The 19582-nt window shown below is 52.8% G+C and overlaps 1 protein-coding gene across 2 annotated transcripts in view; it reads right to left on the bottom strand.

Annotated features, from left to right (window-relative positions):
- ZFHX2 (zinc finger homeobox 2) overlaps positions 1-17896 on the bottom strand; it is a 28209-nt gene extending 10313 nt beyond the window's left edge. The window contains exons 1-3 of one of the 2 annotated variants that reach the window (XM_088839993.1): positions 17586-17896; positions 7507-7604; positions 168-2260 (exon numbers count right to left, since the gene is read on the bottom strand). In XM_088839993.1, coding sequence (XP_088696119.1) covers positions 168-2211 — 2044 coding nt within the window. In that variant the 5' untranslated portion in view covers positions 2212-2260; positions 7507-7604; positions 17586-17896. Of the gene's footprint in view, positions 1-167; positions 3179-7506; positions 7605-17585 lie in introns of those variants that run through there. The other variant, XM_055436293.2, reaches the window with a different exon arrangement.
- Between the last annotated feature and the right edge of the window lie 1686 nt (positions 17897-19582).

Here is a 19582-nt window from a genome sequence, read left to right as displayed (position 1 = left end):
CCCTGGGAAGGAATGGGGCAGGACGGGCATGCTGTGTGGCAATCAAGGGGTGGGTGCTGAGGGAGCTGGCATTACCCCAGGGTGGGGGCGCTGGCCCTCGGGAGAAAGCAGGGAACCAAGTTTGGCCCTGGGGAAGGGAAAAAGAGGAGAACACCCAGGGAGCTTACCAGGTGCAGGGAACTTGCGGGCAGGTGCTCCAAGGTGGTGGAAGCCATTGAGAAGCAGCTGGGCTTCCAGGGGCTTGTCTGACCTCAGCCCGGGGCCGGGCAAGGGAGCCTGAGGCTGCCCTAGGGCCTGTGGTCCAAAGTACTGAAAGAGGTCAGGGGGAGTAGCAGGGGCAGCCCCCGCCTGGGGAGGGGGGCTGGGCCCCACCAGCCCAGGCGGCAGGCCCAGCGGCAGCCCCTGGTGGAGCATGAGGACGTTCTGCAGGTGCTTCTCAGAGGTCATGTGGATGCGCAGGTTGCGGGAGATGTTGGTCTCATAGCTACACACTTTGCACTGCCAGGACGACTTGGTCTTGGGCTCCTTGTCCCCTGCAGGGGGTGGGGCCGCGGCCTCCGGGGGGCTCCCCTGGCCCCCGGGCCCGGCCTGGAAGCCCTGCAGGTTGGCCAGGTGCTTGTCAGACTGCATGTGGATGCTGAGGTTGCCCTTGGTGGTGGTGGAGTAGTTGCAGACCTCGCAGCGGTAGGGCTTGTAGCCGCAGTTGTAGCTCTCCCCCCGGGCGAGGCGGGGGTGCACGCCGCCGGCAGTACAGTAGCTGCAGTGACTGTTGCTCTCAGGGTGCTTCTCCCGCATGTGCACGTCCAGGGTCTGCTGGTACTTATAGTGCCAGTTGCACTTGGGACACTTGAGCGTCTTGCAAGAGTTGCGTGAGTGCAGCAGAGACATGTGGCTGGACAGGCTGAGGCCCTGGAAGGCTGCCGGGGCCAGGCTGTAGTCGTCGGCCAGGCGATAGGGCTGGGCCGGGTCACCGGGGTCTTCGGGGGAGCCCCCCAGGGCAGGGAGAGTGCCCCCCTCCTTGGAGGTGGGTGAGCTTTGGTTGAGTGGGGGGCAGAGCCCGCCATCCTCCTCGAGCCCCTCGGGGAGCCAGTCTGGCCCCGCCTCGCCTGCCAGTGTTGGCAATTCTTTGGCTTGGGTTGGGCTGGGGTCCCAGGTGGCTGGAGTGGTCTGGGGGGAGGGTGGACTGAGGCCCATGACTGCTTCCACGGGCGGGACGGGAACCTGGGCTTCTGCCGCAGGGGGCCCATTCTCGGGCTGGGCTGCATTGGCTTCCGCGTTCACGGTGCTGCAGTTGTCAAGGGGTCTCTCTAAAGGGCAAGCAGGCGGTTTTGGTTCCAGGAAGCTCAGCAGGGCCATGCAGGCCTCGTCTCCCTCCTGGAGCACGGCTGGGTTGCCCAGCAGGCCCTGGTGTTGAGCAGCTGTTAGCTTCACCCCATGAGACCGTGTGTGACCCACAAAGGCCTGGGGCCTGCTGAAGCCCAGGCGGCACAGGAGGCAGAGCCAGAAGAGTGCCCTGGGGTCTCCTCCCCTGCTCCCCGTGGGGCCATCTTTGGGATCTCCGGGTGGGTTTGGAGCCAGCTGGTAGCTCCAGAAGGCTCCGTCCCTTCCCTCACAGGTGGCCGGAGATGGCGCTGAGGTATCGTGGGACAGGATTTGGTCAGAAGAGCTAAAGCCTTGCATTGGGTCAAAGCCATGTTGGACGTGAAGGGCAGTGAGGTGTACAGGGGGCGGGTGGGCAAGGAGGGGCAGGCTGGACTCTTGCTTGACGCCTGCCTCGCCCCGGGGGAAGCCCTTTGGTAACAGGAGCTCACTGTCACCGGGCGGGAACAGCGTGGCCACGAGGCAGGCCTCACCTCCAGTTGTGAAGAATAAGTGGTCACTTAGGTCCATGGGAGGGAGCCCTCCCTCCTCCGCCTCCTGCTCCTTGTCCTCGTCCACCCCCAGGTCCTTTGGCGGGAAGCCACCACGGCCAGGCTCCTCCTGGGGCTCCTCTATCTCCTTTGGTGGGACGAGGCCACAGCCTGACTCCAGGGGCTGACCCCCTGCCTCCGAGGACTTCATGCTCTCAGAGGGGGCGGGGGCATCAGGGGGATCTTTGGTGACAGGATCAGAAGGGGTGCTGGGGGAGGAGGTGTCCGGAGGCAGGGACGGGGCATCATGCCCAGGGGAGGGGGTGGTGCCAGTGACAGAGGACAGGTTAAGGGTGGCCATAGCAGATGGAGGAGAGCTGGGGGTTCATTTCAGCGTGACAGCCAGGACCCTGTGGGGGAGACACGGAGAGAGCGGAGCAGTGAGGCGGCAGGGGAGACACCCAGCCAGGCAGCTGACTCTCCCGAGACTCCAGGCCCACCCTCTTCCCTCGGCACCTTTCAAGTACCCATTTGCCAACCTGAAGCTTCATTAGTGTTTGTCAGACTTCAGACTCAACATGTCCAAAGTCAGAACTCTACTTCTGCCCAGAACTTGTTCCTCCCCATCTCTCCTATCTCAAAAATTGGTTCCACCATTTATCTGGTTGCTTATGCTAAAAACCCAAAGTTTCCTCTCACCCCCGCCCACAGGCAGGCCACTCGACAGTAACCTCTCAAGAGAGCATCTCAGTCCTCCGTTCATCCTCCCGAGCACCATCCTGGCCAAAGCCACAGCCGTCTCTCTCCTGAACTAGTGCAAGAGACTCCATGTTGGCCTCCATTTCCACTCAGAATAACCTTTCATTTAATTATTTAATTCTCAATTATGACAAATGCCAAACATAGATAAAGATAGACCAAACATAAATAAAGATAGGAATCCCTTTGGTTTTACTGATCACCCAGCTTCAACAGTCTCCAAACTTGGGCCCATTTGGGTTTTTAAAAATTAATTAATTTATTTGGCTGCACCAGCTCTTAACTGCTGCATGCAGGATCTAGTTCCCTAACCAGGGATCAAAGCTGGGCCCCCTGCGTTGGGAGTGCACAATCTTAGCTACTGGACCACCAGGGAAGTCCCTGTTTTGTCTTTGTTTTTTAACTGAAGTATAGTTGATTTACAATGTTGAGTCAATCTCTGATGTACAGCAAAGTTACCCAGCTGTATACATATATACATTCTTTTTTTTTATATTCTCTTCCATTATGGTTTATCACAGGATACTGAATATAGTTCCCTGTGCTATACATTAGGATCTTGTTAACGTGGGGCCAATCTTGTTTCATCTGTATCATCAGGCACTTTCCCTTTCCCTGTATTGTTTAAAAGCAAAATTCAGACATTATAATCACCTTTCAAAATGTAAACCATACTATATTCTTACAACCCATCAGTGACTTCTCACTGCACTGTGAATAAAACCCAAACTCCACTCCCTGATCTACAAAAAGGCCTATTTGATCTGGCACCTGCCTACTTCCAGCACATCTTTAATACTCTCCACCCCACCTGGCTGGCCAACGCCAGCCCACTGACATTCTTCATTCCTCAAACACAGCAAGTTCATTCCCACCTTAGCAGCTGGCCGGAGGTGTTGACTCTGCCTGCAGTGCTCTTCCCCCAGTCTCTGCCCAGTGGCTCCTTGTCACGTCTGCTTAAATAGCACCTCTTCCAACAGGCCTCCCCTCTCTACAGAAGCTAACACAGCTTGGGGGGTCTGTTTTTTCCAGAGATCTATCACTACCTGATATTTCCTGGTTTCCTATTTTTCCCTTCTAAAACTAAGTTCCATGAGAGCAGAAACTCTGCTTTATTGATTGTTCTATCATGGGTACCAAAAAAGATGCCTGCCACATAGCCATACATATCTGTTGAGTAGATAAACTCTGGAAAAGACCCTCAGACTTTCTACACCCTGAAGAGGTAATTTCCCTAAGTCAAGATCCTCTTGCCAGACAGGCCACAGTGAATTTCCTCTGGCCTGCAGACACCATGCTACTCTCAGATGGCTTCCAGTTCCATCTCTGGTCACAGGTGGGAGCTTCTTGGCCAGTTGAAAGACAAACGCTTGTATGAGATAATCCTCCTCCTCCTCCTCCCCCCCAGAGATTTAAAAAAAAAAAAGTAGCAGTAACAATATTAAACTGCAAGGTACATATACTATGGTCCCTGCACTGTTAAATACTTAAATCAGTTATCTCATTTAACTTCACAACAACCTTATTTTATGGGTGAGGCAACCAAGAAAGAGAGGCTGAATGAGCTGCTGACTGTCACGAAGTTCCAAGGTGAAACTAGAAAAGGACTGGTGGGGCGCAGAGCTAGACCGTAAAGCTGTGGCCTGGGCTCTGCCCTCTACCAGGACTGGCCCTCAGACAGAGTACTGGCAAAATGAGCCTCCAAGTCTAGAAACCAGGATTCCTGAGCTCCCTCCAGCTGATTAAAACTACCCAGCTCTACATGCTGCTCCCAACCTTTTTAATCTTGGTCCCCCCCTCTAACTCACCTGCTTCCCACGCCTCACCATCCCATACCTCTCCCAGTGTCCCACGCGTCCTAACCCTCTTCAGTTTGTAATATGCCCCTAATGATTAAACCTTTAGTGCCCAGGCCAGAGTGTTTCCAGGAAGTGGTGGGGCTGGTGGGGCTTCTCCCTCCTTGTACCACGTCTTACTCAGATTCCTTGGTTTGGATGGGTCCTCCCTCTAGCCCCAGTCAGCCTGGAAGCCTCCATTCCCACTTTCCTCCTCCCCCTGGGGGACCAGCCAGGCATGAAGTCAGAGTAGGAGCCATTAAGGAGCTCTGCGTGGGGCTGGCTCCGTGTGCTAATGAAAATGCGAATCAGCGCCTGGGCCAAGGGTGGGGGGCTGGGGGGTCTGGAGAACTAATAGGGAAGGAAAGGAATTGGCAGTGGGGGGGGTGTTATCTTAGATAACCGGAAAGCAGAAGCCCTGAGGTTGTGGGATAAAGGCATTCCTCCCATGGAATCGTTGGGGGGCAGGGGGAAGTGGGGGGATACCTGTGCTGGACTGGAGGGTCTGATATTCCACTGTCACCCCCATAATGGGGGCTCACCTGCTAGGAAGAACTGAGGCCTGGCAAAGATGCCGAGGGCTGAGCCTGGTGGGTGCCGTGTCCCTGGTGGGTGCCGTGTCCCTGCTGGCCCACCTCACATCGATCAGCAAATTCTCCCTAGCCCCATACAACTCTACATCACACTGCAGAGGAGGGCTACGAGGGCCTAAGCCCCAGATGCTCTCTCCAAGCTTCTACTTCCCAGGACAGGAAAAAGACAGCTCATTCCTAGCTGGAAACCAAAGGAGCTTAGCTTTGGGCTAGCTAGTGGGTGAGACCTGGATCAGCGGAGGGAGGGTAGGTCTGCAAGCTGTTTAAAATTGCAAATCTCTTCCCCACCTCCCCCTCCCCCTCGACAGGGAAGAATTTCAATTGTAAATTTACCTCTGCCTCAGTGCATCTCCGCCCCCCAACTCCCCTCTCCCCCTTTCTTCTCTGTGCTTCTCCCATCACCCACTATTTATTACAGACCTTTAACTGCAGCAGTTATTTTTTTCACTTTTCCCCCTCCTTCCATTTTCCTCCGCCTCAATCCTTTCTTCTGCCCTGCTCTGAATCTGTGTCCCTTTCTCTGCCCTTCCTATCTTGACCTCAGCTTTCACCTCCTTCTGGAGACGTTCGGTCTCTAGGTCGTGTGCGACTCTGCGGCCACATGGGCTGTAGCATGGAACCAGGTAACAGGTCTCCACTCACCACCCCCAGGACCAGAGTCTCATTCTCCCTCAGACCGCGGCCGTCCCTGCTGTGGTTCCAGGCTCTCCTCTCCCTCAGGGTACATCTTAGCTGTAGGGCTAGGGAGAAGGCAAGCCCTCAAAGGTCCTGGCCTTCCTGTGTGTGGAGGACGGAGGGAGGAAGAGGGGAAATCAGGTGTAGGGGAAGTGGGGACAGTCAAAAGGAAGGACCTGGGTAGAGGCGAGGGCCGGGGGCCCGTAAGGAGAGGGGTTAGGGGAGACCGAGCAGGCAGTGGCGGCGCTGCGATTAGAACAGAGATTGATGTGAAGGGGCGCCACAGACGGCAGAGAGAGTCAATAAAACGAGAGGATCACATTAGAGGCGACAGAGACAGCTTTAAATTACAAGGCTGCTGCCACCGAGGGGGATGGGAGGAGGCAGGCCTGGAGCCAAGGGAGGGTGGAGAGTTCTGAGGGTGTAGTCATCCCTGGAGATGAATCTCCCAGCTCCAAAATGGCCCTCCGTCTCCAGAGCCCCCTCGCTGCCCCTCCATTCCATCTCCTTCCCTAACGCCTCCTTCCCTCACAGGGTAGGGAGAGAGGGGAAGGTGGAGAGGAAGCTGCGGGAAACAGAGAGACTGTTTTTGGTATAGCCTCTCTCTTTCTCTGCGCAGACTCCGGTCCCTGGCTGTTCCTCAAGGTGAGAAGGAAAGGATGGAGTGCGGCTTGCAAACTTCAGGGCGGGTGGTGAACAGATATTCCTCAATGGGAGGAGGGCCGAGAAGCACCCTGTAAAGAGCTGGACAAGAATTCCTACTTCTTGATATGGCCTCACTGTTCAGGGGGGCAGATACACTGTACTTAGAACAGGAAGAAGCCAGAGAACTTCCGGGAACCTTCAGTACAGCCTGTAGGACCTAAGAGCTACTGAAGATGTTATGAGCGTGACAGAAAGGCTTGGATGTGAAGCCGAAAACTGTGAAGGGGGTCTCTGAGACCACACTTAGGCAGAACAGACTTCAGAATCTTGAGAATTACAGGAGCCAAAGGGACAAGGGCAAAGGAAGGACCAAAGAAGTGAGGCCTGAGGAAACAATGTGCCCCTCACCAAGGGGTGTGGGGCCAGGCTTGCCAGGGGCGCTCCCTCTGGAGCTGGAGCCCCAGCAACACCAGGATTCCCCTGAGCCGGAGCCCCCGCCCATCTCGGGCAGAGCTGGAGCGGAAAAGCAACAGGACTGCTCCCTAGTGGTTACAAAGGGAACATCACTGAGGAGAGGACAGGCCTGCCCGGTGACAGAGTGGCTTTCTCCTCCCAGCTCCCCCCCTTTAAAAACAAAGCCTCCTCTCCTTACTTTTCTTCAAACCCACTGGCAGGGCAAAGTCTTTCCCAGCAAAGTCAGCCAGAGGGCACCAGACACATTTGCTTACAATTTGCATACAGTGATTTCCAGTCAGAGCCCTCTAGACTTGTTTGCCAACTTTTCAAGTGTTCCATCTATTCTTTTTCCTTGGAGCCTGCTTTGGGGAACTTTCCTTTCCTTTCTCTGAAACCCAACTCCAGGCTGCCCCCTCCACACTCACTTTGTCCCGCCTTTCTCTCCTTTCGGTTTCAACCTGTTGCTTTCAAGAGGCAGCCACAGAGGGAAGGGGAAGATGGGAGTCTGGGTGCCCACGTTAGGGGGATCAGTTGGTACCAACAGCAAAGAAATTCTAACCAGATGCGATTTCTTTTCTAAGGCAGTGGAAGAACATGGGCTAAGGATTCACGCAGACCCAGGTTCAGTCCCGGCTGCCCCCACTCACCAGCCGTGCAACCTTGGTAAGTTACTTACCCAGTCTGTTTCCTCACCTGGAAACTCCTTGGCCCCCAGTCTAGAGTGCTCCTACAGAAGAAGGGTTCAGAGCTGGCTTCCTGTCCTTTGCTGAGCCTGGGTCTCTCCAGTGCCTCTGTGGGATCACACAGTTGCACACATTGCTGTCCTTACCTGGCTTTTTGAAGACTAGTGCAGGTAACATGTGAAAAGTGCCCATATTGTCCATCAGGTCAGTTCCTTTCCTTCTCTCTGGCTTTCCCTGCACTGCCTCCCATCCCACCCTACCTCTCCCTGAAGAGCTGGGCAAGATGTGTGCGGCTAGGCCAATGCTTTCCTTCCGCCTTGCCCCTTCTTGACCTTGGCCTCTTCCTCTCATCTCTGCCCTTTAACTGAGGGCAGATTCTTTGGTGAGTAGGATTTCAATGTAGTCTGCCCAGCAGCAGTGTTCATTTCTCAAAGGCCCTCTCGATTGCTGGGTCTAGATCCACCCCATTATCCCTAACCAGAGACTGGAAGCTCTGCCCAGGTTCACACTTGGATCAAAACTCTTATGGCTTCTCCCTGCATTAAAATTATCACTGTCTCTGTCTCTAAAGCTCACCTTCTATATTTAAAAAGAAAACAACAACAAAAAGGTATTCCTATTCCTCCATTTTAATTCCACCTATCTCTTTTAGATCTCTCCCCGGCACCCCAGCATTTAGGGAGTGCTTACTTTGTGCAAGAGAAGTTTTGTCCAAAAGAGAGAAAATAAGAATGGCAGGGATTGAGGCAGGCAGGGAAAGGAGTATGAGAGAGAGTGAAGAAAGGGACAGCCAAGGCAGAGAAGAGGAGGGAGGGAAAAGGAGGGAGAGGCAGGGAAGGGGCAGGGAGCTGGGTCTTGATCTGCACAGGTAAACACTGCCTGTCAATGTCTCTTCAAGACCTCCCAGCTTTGGCATCATATTGGGCAGGGGCCTGTCCCCGGTGAGAAGGATGGAGCAAGGAGGTTCTCTCTTACACTTTGCAAGATGCTGAAGGTGGGCAGAAGGGAACTGGGTGGGTGTGAGGAGAAAGAAGAGGCTGAGAAGAAGAAGAAGATGGGGGAGGGAGGGAGGAGACTGTGCTAAAAGGGAAGCTACGGATTAAAACCACAAGCGGAGAGGGGCATCCATGCACATTTGCGTCCCTTTGCTGAGATGCGCCGTGCCGCGCCGCAGCATGCCGGCTGCTGGAGTTGATGTCCCAGAGAGAACAGGAGCCTCTTGCCAATGTGTCTCCCTCAATGATGCTGCAAGTGTTAGGACAGCAGTGTGGAGCTGTGTGTGATCTTCAGGTGCACTGGAGAGACCCAGGTTTAGATAACCATGCCAAGTCAGTCCTGAACTCTTCTGTATCAGCCTCCACAGTGAGAGAACAGGGGGCTGTACCCTTGAATTCAGATTCAGGATCCTGTCTGATCCTGGCATGGGGGACCTCTGTGGAAGATCTTTGATCTCCCTGAGCTTGAAAAGAATTACATGCAATTCTTCTAGATTTGGAAGGATACCATTGTAAATGGCTGTGTATATAAAATCCTTCTCGTTCTTTGATTCTCATGAACCCTTGTGATGGTAATGACTATTTAAATACTATTAAAACAACAACAACAACAAATAATATCTTTAAATATTTATCATGTGTCAGGCACTGTGCTGAGCCCTCTGGAAGCATCATATCACCTAATCTGCCACTGCTGCTGCTGCTGCTGAGTCACTTCAGTCGTGTCCGACTCTGTGTGACCCCCTAGACGGAAGCCCACCAGGCTCCTCCGTCCCTGGGATTCTCCAGGCAAGAACACTGGAGTGGGTTGCCATTTCCTTCTCCAATGTGTGAAAGTGAAAAGTGAAAGTGAAGTCGCTCAGTCGTGTCCGACCGTTAACGATCCCACGGACTGCAGCCTACCAGGCTCCTCCGTCCATGGGATTTTCTAGGCAAGAGTACTGGAGTGACTTGCCATTGCTTTCTCCGAATCCGCCACTACAATCTGATAAAATAGATACAGCTAGTCATTCCCATTTACAAACATGGCAGCAGACTTAGATGGGTTATGTAATTTTCAAGGTCTCTGACTTGGAAGATAGAGTCGAGATTGGCCTCAGGTAGCCTGACTCCAGCGCTCTGCTCTCGTTAATTTGTAAGCCTCTAAGCTTGGACTTGGAGAAGGCAATGGTGACCCACTCCAGTACTCTTGCCTGGAAAATCCCATGGACAGAGGAGCCTGGTAGTCTGCAGTCCATGGGGTCGCAAAGAGTCCGGCACGACTGAGCGACTTCACTTTCTCTTTTCACTCTCATGCATTGGAGACAGAAATGGCAAGCCACTCCAGTATCCTTGCCTGGAGAATCCCAGGGACAGAGGAGCCTAGTTGGCTGCCGTCTATGGGGTCACACAGAGTCGGACACAACTGAAGCGACTAAGCAGCAGCAGCAGCAGCAGCAAGTTTGGGCTGGTAGTATTTTGAATGAGATCTGTGAGTCTGAGGGTGCCGCTCTGCCCTAGTGTGTGTTGCCTTTGAGCATACGTGCTGTCACGCTCTCCTTTGGGCTTGTCATGGCCTTCTCCCAGTTGTTACGGTAAGACGGGCCAGAACAGGCTGCTGCTTTGTGCACCTCCAGGAAGTGCTATTCACACTGTTGTCTGTGCAGGGGCCCTGGCCATTCTAGGTGCATGTCTGTGTCTGTCTGGCGACTGGAGGTGAAATGGAGATAGCTACCACAGATTTGTGATAAATTCTGAAAGTCTACACATGTGTATTCATAATAGTATATGAAAAGTGAAAGTGAAGTCACTCAGTCACGTCCCACTCTTTGCAACCCCATGGATTGTAGCCTACCAGGCTTCTCCATCCATGGGATTTTCCCAGGCAAGAGTACTGGAGTGGGGTGCCATTTCCTTCTCCAGGGGATCTTCCCGACCCAGGGATCGAACCTGGGTCTCCCGCATTGTAGGCAGATGCTTTTACTGTCTGAGCCACCAGGGAAGTCTCAATAGTCTATGAACTTCAGAAAAAAAAAAAAAGGTATGGTATTGTCTGGAATCAAATTCTAGTTCTGTTCCCTATGATGTAAATGTCCTCAGGGTGGGTTGCTTAAAGCTTGTTTCTTCATAAATAGAATGGGGAATAGTTCCTTATAGAGTTGTGCCCATTGAGATGATCATTATTGAGACTGGCACTTTGTATGTGATCAATAAATGGGAACGATAATTGCTCATCCACCTATCTAATTCCCTGATTTGGTGTGTGTGTGTGTGTTTACTGCTTTCTGATCTTATGTGTGGCTGAGGGCCTGGCTATAGCACTGTCCGGGCACCTCTTCGGGGTTAGCGAAGGGGCTCCCCAGGCTCTCGGTTACACCCCTGGGGCCCTGGGTTTCCCGGTCAAAGGTGGGGGTGTCCTGGGCGGGTGTGCTGCCGCGTGCCTGTTTGTGCGCGGTGGCCCGGCTGGCGCGGGCGTGTTTGGGGTGGTGGTAATTACTGGGATGGCCCAGCCCTAATGAGTGTGATCTCGTTACACTCTCACCGCCTCTAATGGAGCTAACCTCATTTCACAGCCATTAGAGATGGAGATGAGGCCCCGCCCCCAGCCCCGCCAGCTGCAGCTCGCACAGCCCCGGCCACGTTCTTCCCCTCCGGCTCGCCATTTCCCCTTGCCACCGCTCCTCTCCCTCCCGGGCCTCTGCTCCTCCTTCCAGGCTTCCCTCTCCCTTTCCCCATTGTTCTTTCCCGTCCCATCTTTCCGCGCCTCTCTCGCCTGCCCTCCTCTCTTCCAGTCCTGGCTTCCTTTACCCCTCCCTCCGCCTCCCCCGGTCTGTCTGTCCGCGGCGTCTCCAGCTCGCCGTCCCCTTCTCCGCTCCCCTCCCCCGCCCTGCCCTGCTGCTGGCCCTCCCCTCCCCCACGCTGCCCCGTCTGGCCAAAGGACAAATCTCAAGGGGAAACCTGCAAAGACAAACAAGGAGCAGTGACTTCATTATCGTCGTTAATTTGCCACTTCAGTTCCTCCCACAAGGGTCAAAGCCGGCACGGCTTGAACTCAGGACTGAGGCGGAGGCCGAGCCGGCCGCCTGCCTTTTCCGCCTTAACCCTCTCCCGCAGCCACTCGGCCTCCCTCCTCCTCTCGGCCTTCATTTCTCTACAGGGGGTCAGGCTCCGGGTTTTTCGCTTCCGTTTCGCAGTCCTCGCAGCCTCAGCCTACCGCCCTCCTTCCTTTTTCATTTAAATTGTGGCCTTCCCTCCGGCTCTCCTGGCTCCAAGTCACATGATTTTTACCTTTCTTGTCCTATTCTGCCGCTTCCCCCTTTCCCACTCTTCCCTGCCCTGCCTCGCCTGCCTCGCTGTCTTGGCCTTCCTCAGTCTTCCCTTTTCCTAACCTCAAGCACTCTCCTGTCCCTAAAGCACTGGGATTTATCTCTAGGTTTGAAGACCACATAGCCTGGTGACGCTGGGAATGGGAGGAAGGAGGAGTCTGGTGCAAGCAAGAAAAGTGATTCAGAGGTGGAAATGGCTGGATTGAAAAGAAGACAACTGTGATAGGGGATGGCAGGCACCTGAGTCGAGGTGAATCCAGAATCCAGACTCAGAGACTCAAGACACACTGGGTCCCAGAGAAACCACCTCACCAAGACCAGAGAAAGAGGATGGGCCAGAGGGCCTCGGGGCGGGGGTGGGGGGTGTCACCAATGAAACCAGAACAAGAAATCTGAGGATGGAAGTGGTATTCACCCCATCAGTTCCTCAGGGAAACAGTCTAACACTCCCCTCCCACCCTCTGCCCTCCTCCACTGCGAAGCCAAATGACTGACAATTGACTCTTGACCTTTAGCCCAATCCCAGCCCCAAAGGGAGAAGCTGAAGGTAGCTGGCTGTGACTGAAGGACGCAGGGCGGAAATGTCTACACATGAAGTAAACATTTCTTCACCCACCCCTGCCCTTCCAGCTGCGCACTTCAACACGCTACACAGGACCAGACGTTGCATGTGAATGCCCTCTTCTCTGCAGAAACCACGCGCTACTTACGCCTTCTAATTGCTCAGGCCCCAGTGCTGTCACTGTTCCAGTGGATAGCCCTGCTGTGATTCCCAACCTGGAACCTTGGCTTCAGTGTAATCATGTATTCCCACTCCAGTGCAGAGACAGCTCCTATTCTCTCACTTGACTTTGAAAGAGATATTTTGAGGGGGTGCCATGCTGTCTTGGGAGGGATTAGGAAAAGGTGTCTTCTTCCAAGTATGTACAGCTTGGTGACAGGAGAACAGGTGGATCTCGGCCCTGTCAACCTCTTAGCTGGGTACCCTAGACAACTGGACTCAGAGGCCCTGGTCTGCACTGTGCCTATAAGATGGGGGCAGTGAGAGCCAATGGGATTACCTCAGGGTGCTGAAAGGCACCTCTAAATCCTTCACCCTATCTCATGGGCCTAGGGTGGAGGAGGGGTGGGCAGGAAGTCCCCTGGAGCTTTCCACAGAGAGGCAAGGGGCTCTGGAAAAGTGAGTGGTGGGATGACTGAGAAGCCAGAGAAGAAAGATGGAAAAATCAATGAAATGAGTTTCTAACGGTGAGGTAAAGGACCGCCGTGTCGACAGCCTGTCGCCTGCTGCAAAATATGAGCTGCCCAAGTCCATGGCAGTGGCTGACAGTGCATCCAGCCGCCACTGTCCTCGCTGAAGGCCCCCGCCCTCCAGACCCTTCTCCAGCTGCCCTGGCCATTCTTATTATAGACAGACTCGCTCAGGGCTCCCAGCTTGTGACCTCTCTTCCAGGGCTTCTTTCCTAGATTCCTTTGATCCATTCAGGGCATTTTTGACTCTTCACCACAGGCACAGGTTAAGTTATAATTCCTGATTGGGTGCATCCTTTCCCTCTACGGCTTGTGTTTAGCAGCCTGCTCACAGATCTCAGAGTTGTGATGTGCTGTGCATCTCTTGCATCTCCTGTTTTACTCTATACCTCTAGACTCCAACAATGCAACGCATAGTCAGACGTCAAGACCATCCCTCTCAGGGCTTCTTACATCTAAGTCTGTGCCTCTTTCTGCCTTTTGGCCCACTTGGCCAACGCTGACTTCCTTGTAATTGCCCAGATTTGGACACGATTTTGGGTCTGTACTGATTTATGACCTCTGTGGCTAGCATGTTTGTGCACACGCATGCATGTGTATTTATGTATTTACATATGGCAGATTCCATTGTGGTTTCATGACTGGGAATGGGGTGGGTTAAGGATGCTACTTCCAATTCAAATCTCCAACTCTGTCTTTAGAAACAATTTAACCTTTTCTGGAAACCACCTCCTTTTTCTAGCCTCCTCCATATCTTCCTCCTGGGCTCCTAAGACTGTTCATTCATGTTTTCTCCCAGGATATCTGCAGCCTCCCCAGATCAGCCCTGGATGCCTCTGAGTGTGCCCCTAACCCAGGGTCTCCTCTCTCCGCCTCAGGTTTCACAGGCACTTCTGGTGACTGCCCTCCAGTCCTTTCCTCCAGTGTCTGCTTTCTCAGCTCACCCATTTATGCAGACTTAGGCCTGAGAGCTGGGGTGAAAGGAAGGCGGGCACCTCTTCCTTAGCCTCCTCTTATTTATTCACCATCTTGATCAATAGATAGTAAGCATCCCGTGTGACAGACATTGTGCTAGGTGCCAGAAAACAATCAGAAACTAGACACAGGCAGTGCCTGCTCATATGGCCATCAGGACTAACCCTGGGTCTCACTGACAGCTTCTCTCAGAGTTTCCCCCCCACCCACTCTTTTACCTTCACACCCAAGTTCCATTCAAGATCCTTCCTTTTTCTGTGTCTCTGCTTCACACGGCCCTGACATGGCTCCTGTCCCCTCTAATCTGCATTTCCAGCTTCGTGTCCATTCCTCCAAAGCCCAAAGCTAGCTTCATCTTACATTTTTAGTAACTCTCCATCCTGCTCACAAGTCCCTTCTTCCTTCACATTCTGTAACCGCCAATTTCCACTCTCTTCCTTCTTTGCCTGTTTTTCAGTCCTACCACCCCATCCTCAATGCCCCTGTCTGCTAAGAGCCTTTCCTCTTGCTCCTCCAGGCTCTAGGGAACCTCAGGTGCCCACAAACAAGACTTCATTTGGAGCTCAGAATAGCTGCAGGGAGGCAAGGTCAAACTACCAACCTAGGAATCCTACAGATTTGACTGTGGCCCTGGCCAATATGTGTACAGCTCCCCAGCAAAGCAGCAAGTTGTTCCTCTGTAGGTCTTAAGCACCTGCTGCTCTGACATCATGAAGGGAGGAACCCTGTCAGGTTGCCAAGGCAACACCAGCAATTTATGACATCAGAGGCTGTAGGTCTTTGGTGCTCAGGGGCTAGAAAGATTCCAGTTCCTATCAGTTAAAGTAAATGGGAATTTTCTTCTTCTTTTTTTTTAATCTCTGTGCTCACGTTGCCCTCGCTTGGGAATGAAATGCAAAGGCCTCCAGTAGGTTAGTGAAGGATTTGGCCAACGGAATGAGCCAAATCTCTCCTTCTCTTCACCAGCTATCTTGGCGTTTCCTCTCCTCTCCTTTGGCATCTCTCTCTTTTGGGATTCTCCCAATGGTATGTCTGCTCTGCCTTTTTTCCAAATTGCCCCTCCTGCGGCGCTCTCTTTGCATCCATCATGCTGTGTCCTCCTCACACCAGAGGCATTTGTTTCCTCTGATACCTCATCCTCTCCTCTTCCCCTACCAAGCTCTGTGCAGCTCTGATCTGCTTCAGCAGTCCTCTTTTTGCCTTCCATCCCCCTTCTTTGTAGTATACTCTTTTCCCACCTCATCTTATTCTTCAGTTCCTCCCTTCCCCCATCTTAACACTGTATTTATTCATTTCATATTGCTTTTTCTGTTGACCTTCCTCTTGAGAAATAGTCTATCCTTTCTCTCCCTGTCTCCTGTATCATTATTAACTCATATTTTGTTTCATTCTCCTAATTTTTCATGAATCACCCTTTGACTCCTCCCCTGCCCCCAATCTGCATGAATTTTCTTCTCTTCCTTTGCGTGTTCCTCATGCGTTTCTCTACTCTGTGCATTTATTTCTCTCCTCTTCCTTTCTGTCGGTGTTCACCTCTGAAATCTTCTACCCATATCTACCTCCTCCTTTTACCCTTCAAGCCCCTGAAGTCTGGAAAAACAATGAGGGGCTTAAAACAAGGTAAACTCTCCCACTCTTTATCCACCTTTCCCATTCTTTAGGCTGAATGAACCTGGCCCTTTGCATAAGATAGCTTCTGTCACATAGATGAAAACTGCCTCCTGAAGAAGCACACTGAATCCAAATATGATAAGATCAAGGACCCAGGAAGAAGACAAATTAGAAAGTAGAGAAAAAGCCACCAGGGTCTAGAATGAACTGAAGGACAAGGGGCAACCAAGCAGGGTGGAGCTCTGAGTCCCAGAGAATGTCCCCTTACAAAATCAAAGTTGACATAGAATAAAACATAATGGCTCTGACTGATGAAGGGGTTATACGCCCCTGGAAGCCCATTAAATTGATATCTTGGCCTGTTTATATGCCTTCACAAACCATACTCCCCAACTCTCCCAGCCCCTTTGCTCCCTGGTATCTTCTGCTGCTGCAGTTAAAATGCTGAGTGAGAGGGTAAAAAATACAAGAAACTTAGAGTGACCAAAGAGAAAAGGGAAGAAGAGGGCAGATTACAGGAACAAAGGTGAAGAATAGAAAAGGAGATCATGGGAGATGGGGATGGGGAAGAAAGGGGGTGAAACAACGGGGAAATGAAAAAATATATAATGGTAAAGTGAGGGAAGGCAGGAAAATCGAGTCAGTGAGGAAGAGATACGTGGTGGGAAGCTCCTGGAGAGGCAGGTGATATGCAGGAGACCAGCGGTGAGGTCCTGATAGCGGACACAAGCACATGGCAAAGGGGACAGTTAACAATGCTAGGAAGTTCCAAAGTTCCCTGGGTGAAGATGGAAGACGAGGCCATCCTGGCTATGCGGAAAGGGCACTTGAATCCTTGGGGAAGATACACCTATCCCTCCACTCTTCCAGGCCCCTGACCAGTGACCACCACAATCATCAATCATGACTGATAAGCACACTCCAAGGCAGCCTGAAAAGGTCAGAGATATCCATTTAGACCCTGAAGGAAAGGGCACGGAGTCCTAGATGGGTAGACCAGTCAGGCAGCCAAGGTGTGACACACAGTGACAAGAACACACAGCGAGTGGATCGCCCGGATAGGAAGTCACATCCGGAGACAGTGACACACAGACAGACCCAGACCCAGAGATGGATGGGTGGGGAGAATGAATGAGAATGGCAAAATCCAGAGGTAGGGACACAGGGACAGAGATCGGCAGGGCAACAGGCGCAGCGTGCTCAAGTGCTCAATGATAGAGCTATTCAGAGAGAGGGACAGACAAGAGCGGATGGAGAGTTGGGGGGCCAGGAGAGGCACACTTCACCTTGAACAGGAGCGGTGGCCTCCCCTCACCTACTAGTCGCATCTTTCAAAAACCAAAAAGCAACAAACAACTCAACTTTAGGCAAAACCTAAAAATCAAAGATTAAGGGTACCACCCTCCCACCCGTGGCGAGCTTGCCCATCCATCAGCCCGCCTGCTAGCCGCCGTTCCTCACCCAGCCTGAGGCCGGCGGGGGGCCGCCGAGACCCAGGCCCCTCCAGACTGACAGCTCCGGGCCCCCACAGTCACCCGGCCTCCTCTTCCCTCCGGGATCCCCGCTCCCCGTACTGCTCGGCGCGACCCGTCTAGCCTTCTCGTTACCCTCCGCCCGTCCGGCTGGCTGGCTCCTAGTCCAGCTTCGATGCCTTTCCGTTCCCCGCCTCTGCCTCCACCCCGGCATCTCTCTCTTCGCCCTCTCGCAGGCCCTCTCCTTCCCTCCCGCAACCCCGTCCCTCCTTCTCCTCAGGCTCTCTGTCTGTCCGTCTGTCGGTCTGGGTCCCCTCCCCCAGTCCCTTTCGGTCCCTCTCTGTGCCCTCCAACGGCAGTCTCCGAGCGCCTCCTCTCCCCTCCGCCTCAAGCTTCCAAAGAGCAAGGAAGGGAAGAAGAGAGGGAGAGGAGAAAAAAAAAACCAACCAACCCAGCAGCATCGGAAATCGATGCACTTACACCTCAGCTGGAAGCAGGGACGGGAGTCGAACCGCGGCCGCCGAGCAGCGCGAGGCGGGGAGGGGAGGGGGTGGCTCTTGGAAGGGACTTCTCCGATGTGTTGATTCCTTTTTTTCCCCTCCTCCTCCCTCCCTCCAGCGCTCACTCCGGGGCGTCGGGGACGGAGATGGAAAAAAATAAATAAATAAATTCACGGCGGTGAGGGAAGTGAAGGAAAATAATCAATGCTATTTGGCTGCGGCTGAAGTGTTTTCCCGGCTTCGTGAGGGGGTTTCCATTGATTCACCCTGGGCACTCGCTCGCTCCCTGCCTCCTCCTCCTCCTCCTCCTCGCCCTCCTCCTCCTCCTCCTCCTCGCCCTCACTCCTCCGCCTCATTCACTGGCTGGAGCCGAGGCGTCCCACACAATGGAATAATCAATACCCAGGCGCCCGGGGCGGCCCCACTGAGCAGGTGCAGCGGCCCGCCCGCCGCGGAGTACGCCGGGAGTTGTAGTCCGGCTGCCCCCGCCCCCGCCCCCGCCCGCCGGCCCTAGAGCTTGGTGTCTGCTTGCTTCACTAGACTGTAGGCGGGACCTATGACGGGCGGACTGCGGTGCCGGCCACCTGCTTGACTGTGGCTCCAGGTCCAAGCCGGTGCCTGCAAAGAGCATTTTAAACACGTGCCCGAGTTCTCCTCCTCTTTCTTCTGTCGATACAGAAATATACACGTGTTTTGTTATTACTATTTTTGTTTTAAATCAGCTCTAGAGCAAGCCATGGCTTCTACGAGCTTTCCAGAAGCACCAGAGACCTCGCTCTCTCTTTTTTTTTTTTCTCACTTTCACTACCTTCTTCTTGCCTTATTAATTCCCTTCCCTTCCAGTTGGGCACTATAGAACCTTGTCTGCCGCAGCAATTACTCTGAGTCACCGGAACTTCTGTCTCCTTCACGCGGTCACATAGTCCCCAGAGTTGGGTGCGGGTGGGGTGGGGAGAGGGCCTTGTTCCCCATCCTTATTTTCAGTTTATCAGCTTACATAAACTCCATTATATTCTAATAACTGCTGAAACTTAATGAGTGCTTAGGGACAGTACCAAGCACTTTAACATATATTAACTTATTTAATCTCCATAACTAGTCTCATTTTACAGTTAGGAAGGCCTGCATGTGTGCTCTGTCCTATCTGATTCTTAGAGACTCCATGGACTATAGCCCATCAGGCTCCTCTGTCCTTGGGATTTTCCAGGCAAGAATACTGGAGTGGGTTGCCATTTCCTCCTTCACAGGGATCTTTCCAACCCAGGGATCGAACCTGTGTCTCCTGCATCAGCAGACAGATTCTTTCCCCTGGCACCAGAAACCAGGGCACAAATAATTAACTGGCCCAAGGTCACATGGCCAGTAAATGACCCAGCCAGGATTCAAATCCTGATGCTGAGACTCCAGAGCCCATACTAGCTGCTACAGCTTACTTCTGTTAATAGAAGAAGAAGAGAAAAAAAATCCTAGAGTTCACAGGAAAAAAGAAAGGAGAAAGAAACTAATATTTTGAATCTCTATGATGTGACAGTTTGTCACTGAATCCGCACACTTATCTGTGAGGCAGTCCACATTTTACTAAAGACAAATCAGAGATTTCAGGAGGTGGAGTAGCTTTCCCAAAACCAAACACCAATAAAGTGAAGACCGGAGTTGACTCCAGGTCTGACTGACTTCAGAGTCTAATCTTTCTTTCTCTTTAAACTGCTGCCTCTGCCCTACTGGATTTGGACCCTATAACTCAAGGAAGAGATTACTTCTTCCTTTGGGCAACAAAACTTAAAAGCAAAAGACAGATGAAAAGCAGGCCAATGAAAGGAGTTAGGGGCTGAGGTCCCTCTCTTCCCTGCACACTGGTTCCTGTCATCAGGTTGCGGGGGTTGCAGATAAACATTCAAAACGTGCCAGGTTCAAGATGCCATGTCCGTAAACCAGTGTCCTCTCCACTGTACCTCCCATGGGTCACATGTTTCCAGA

This window comes from Moschus berezovskii, chromosome 9 (assembly GCF_049115385.1).
Source record: "Moschus berezovskii isolate FMDL1 chromosome 9, NW_MosBer_1.0, whole genome shotgun sequence".
NCBI classification, from domain to species: Eukaryota; Metazoa; Chordata; class Mammalia; order Artiodactyla; family Moschidae; genus Moschus; species Moschus berezovskii.
This window is presented reverse-complemented; position numbering and strand designations above follow the sequence as displayed.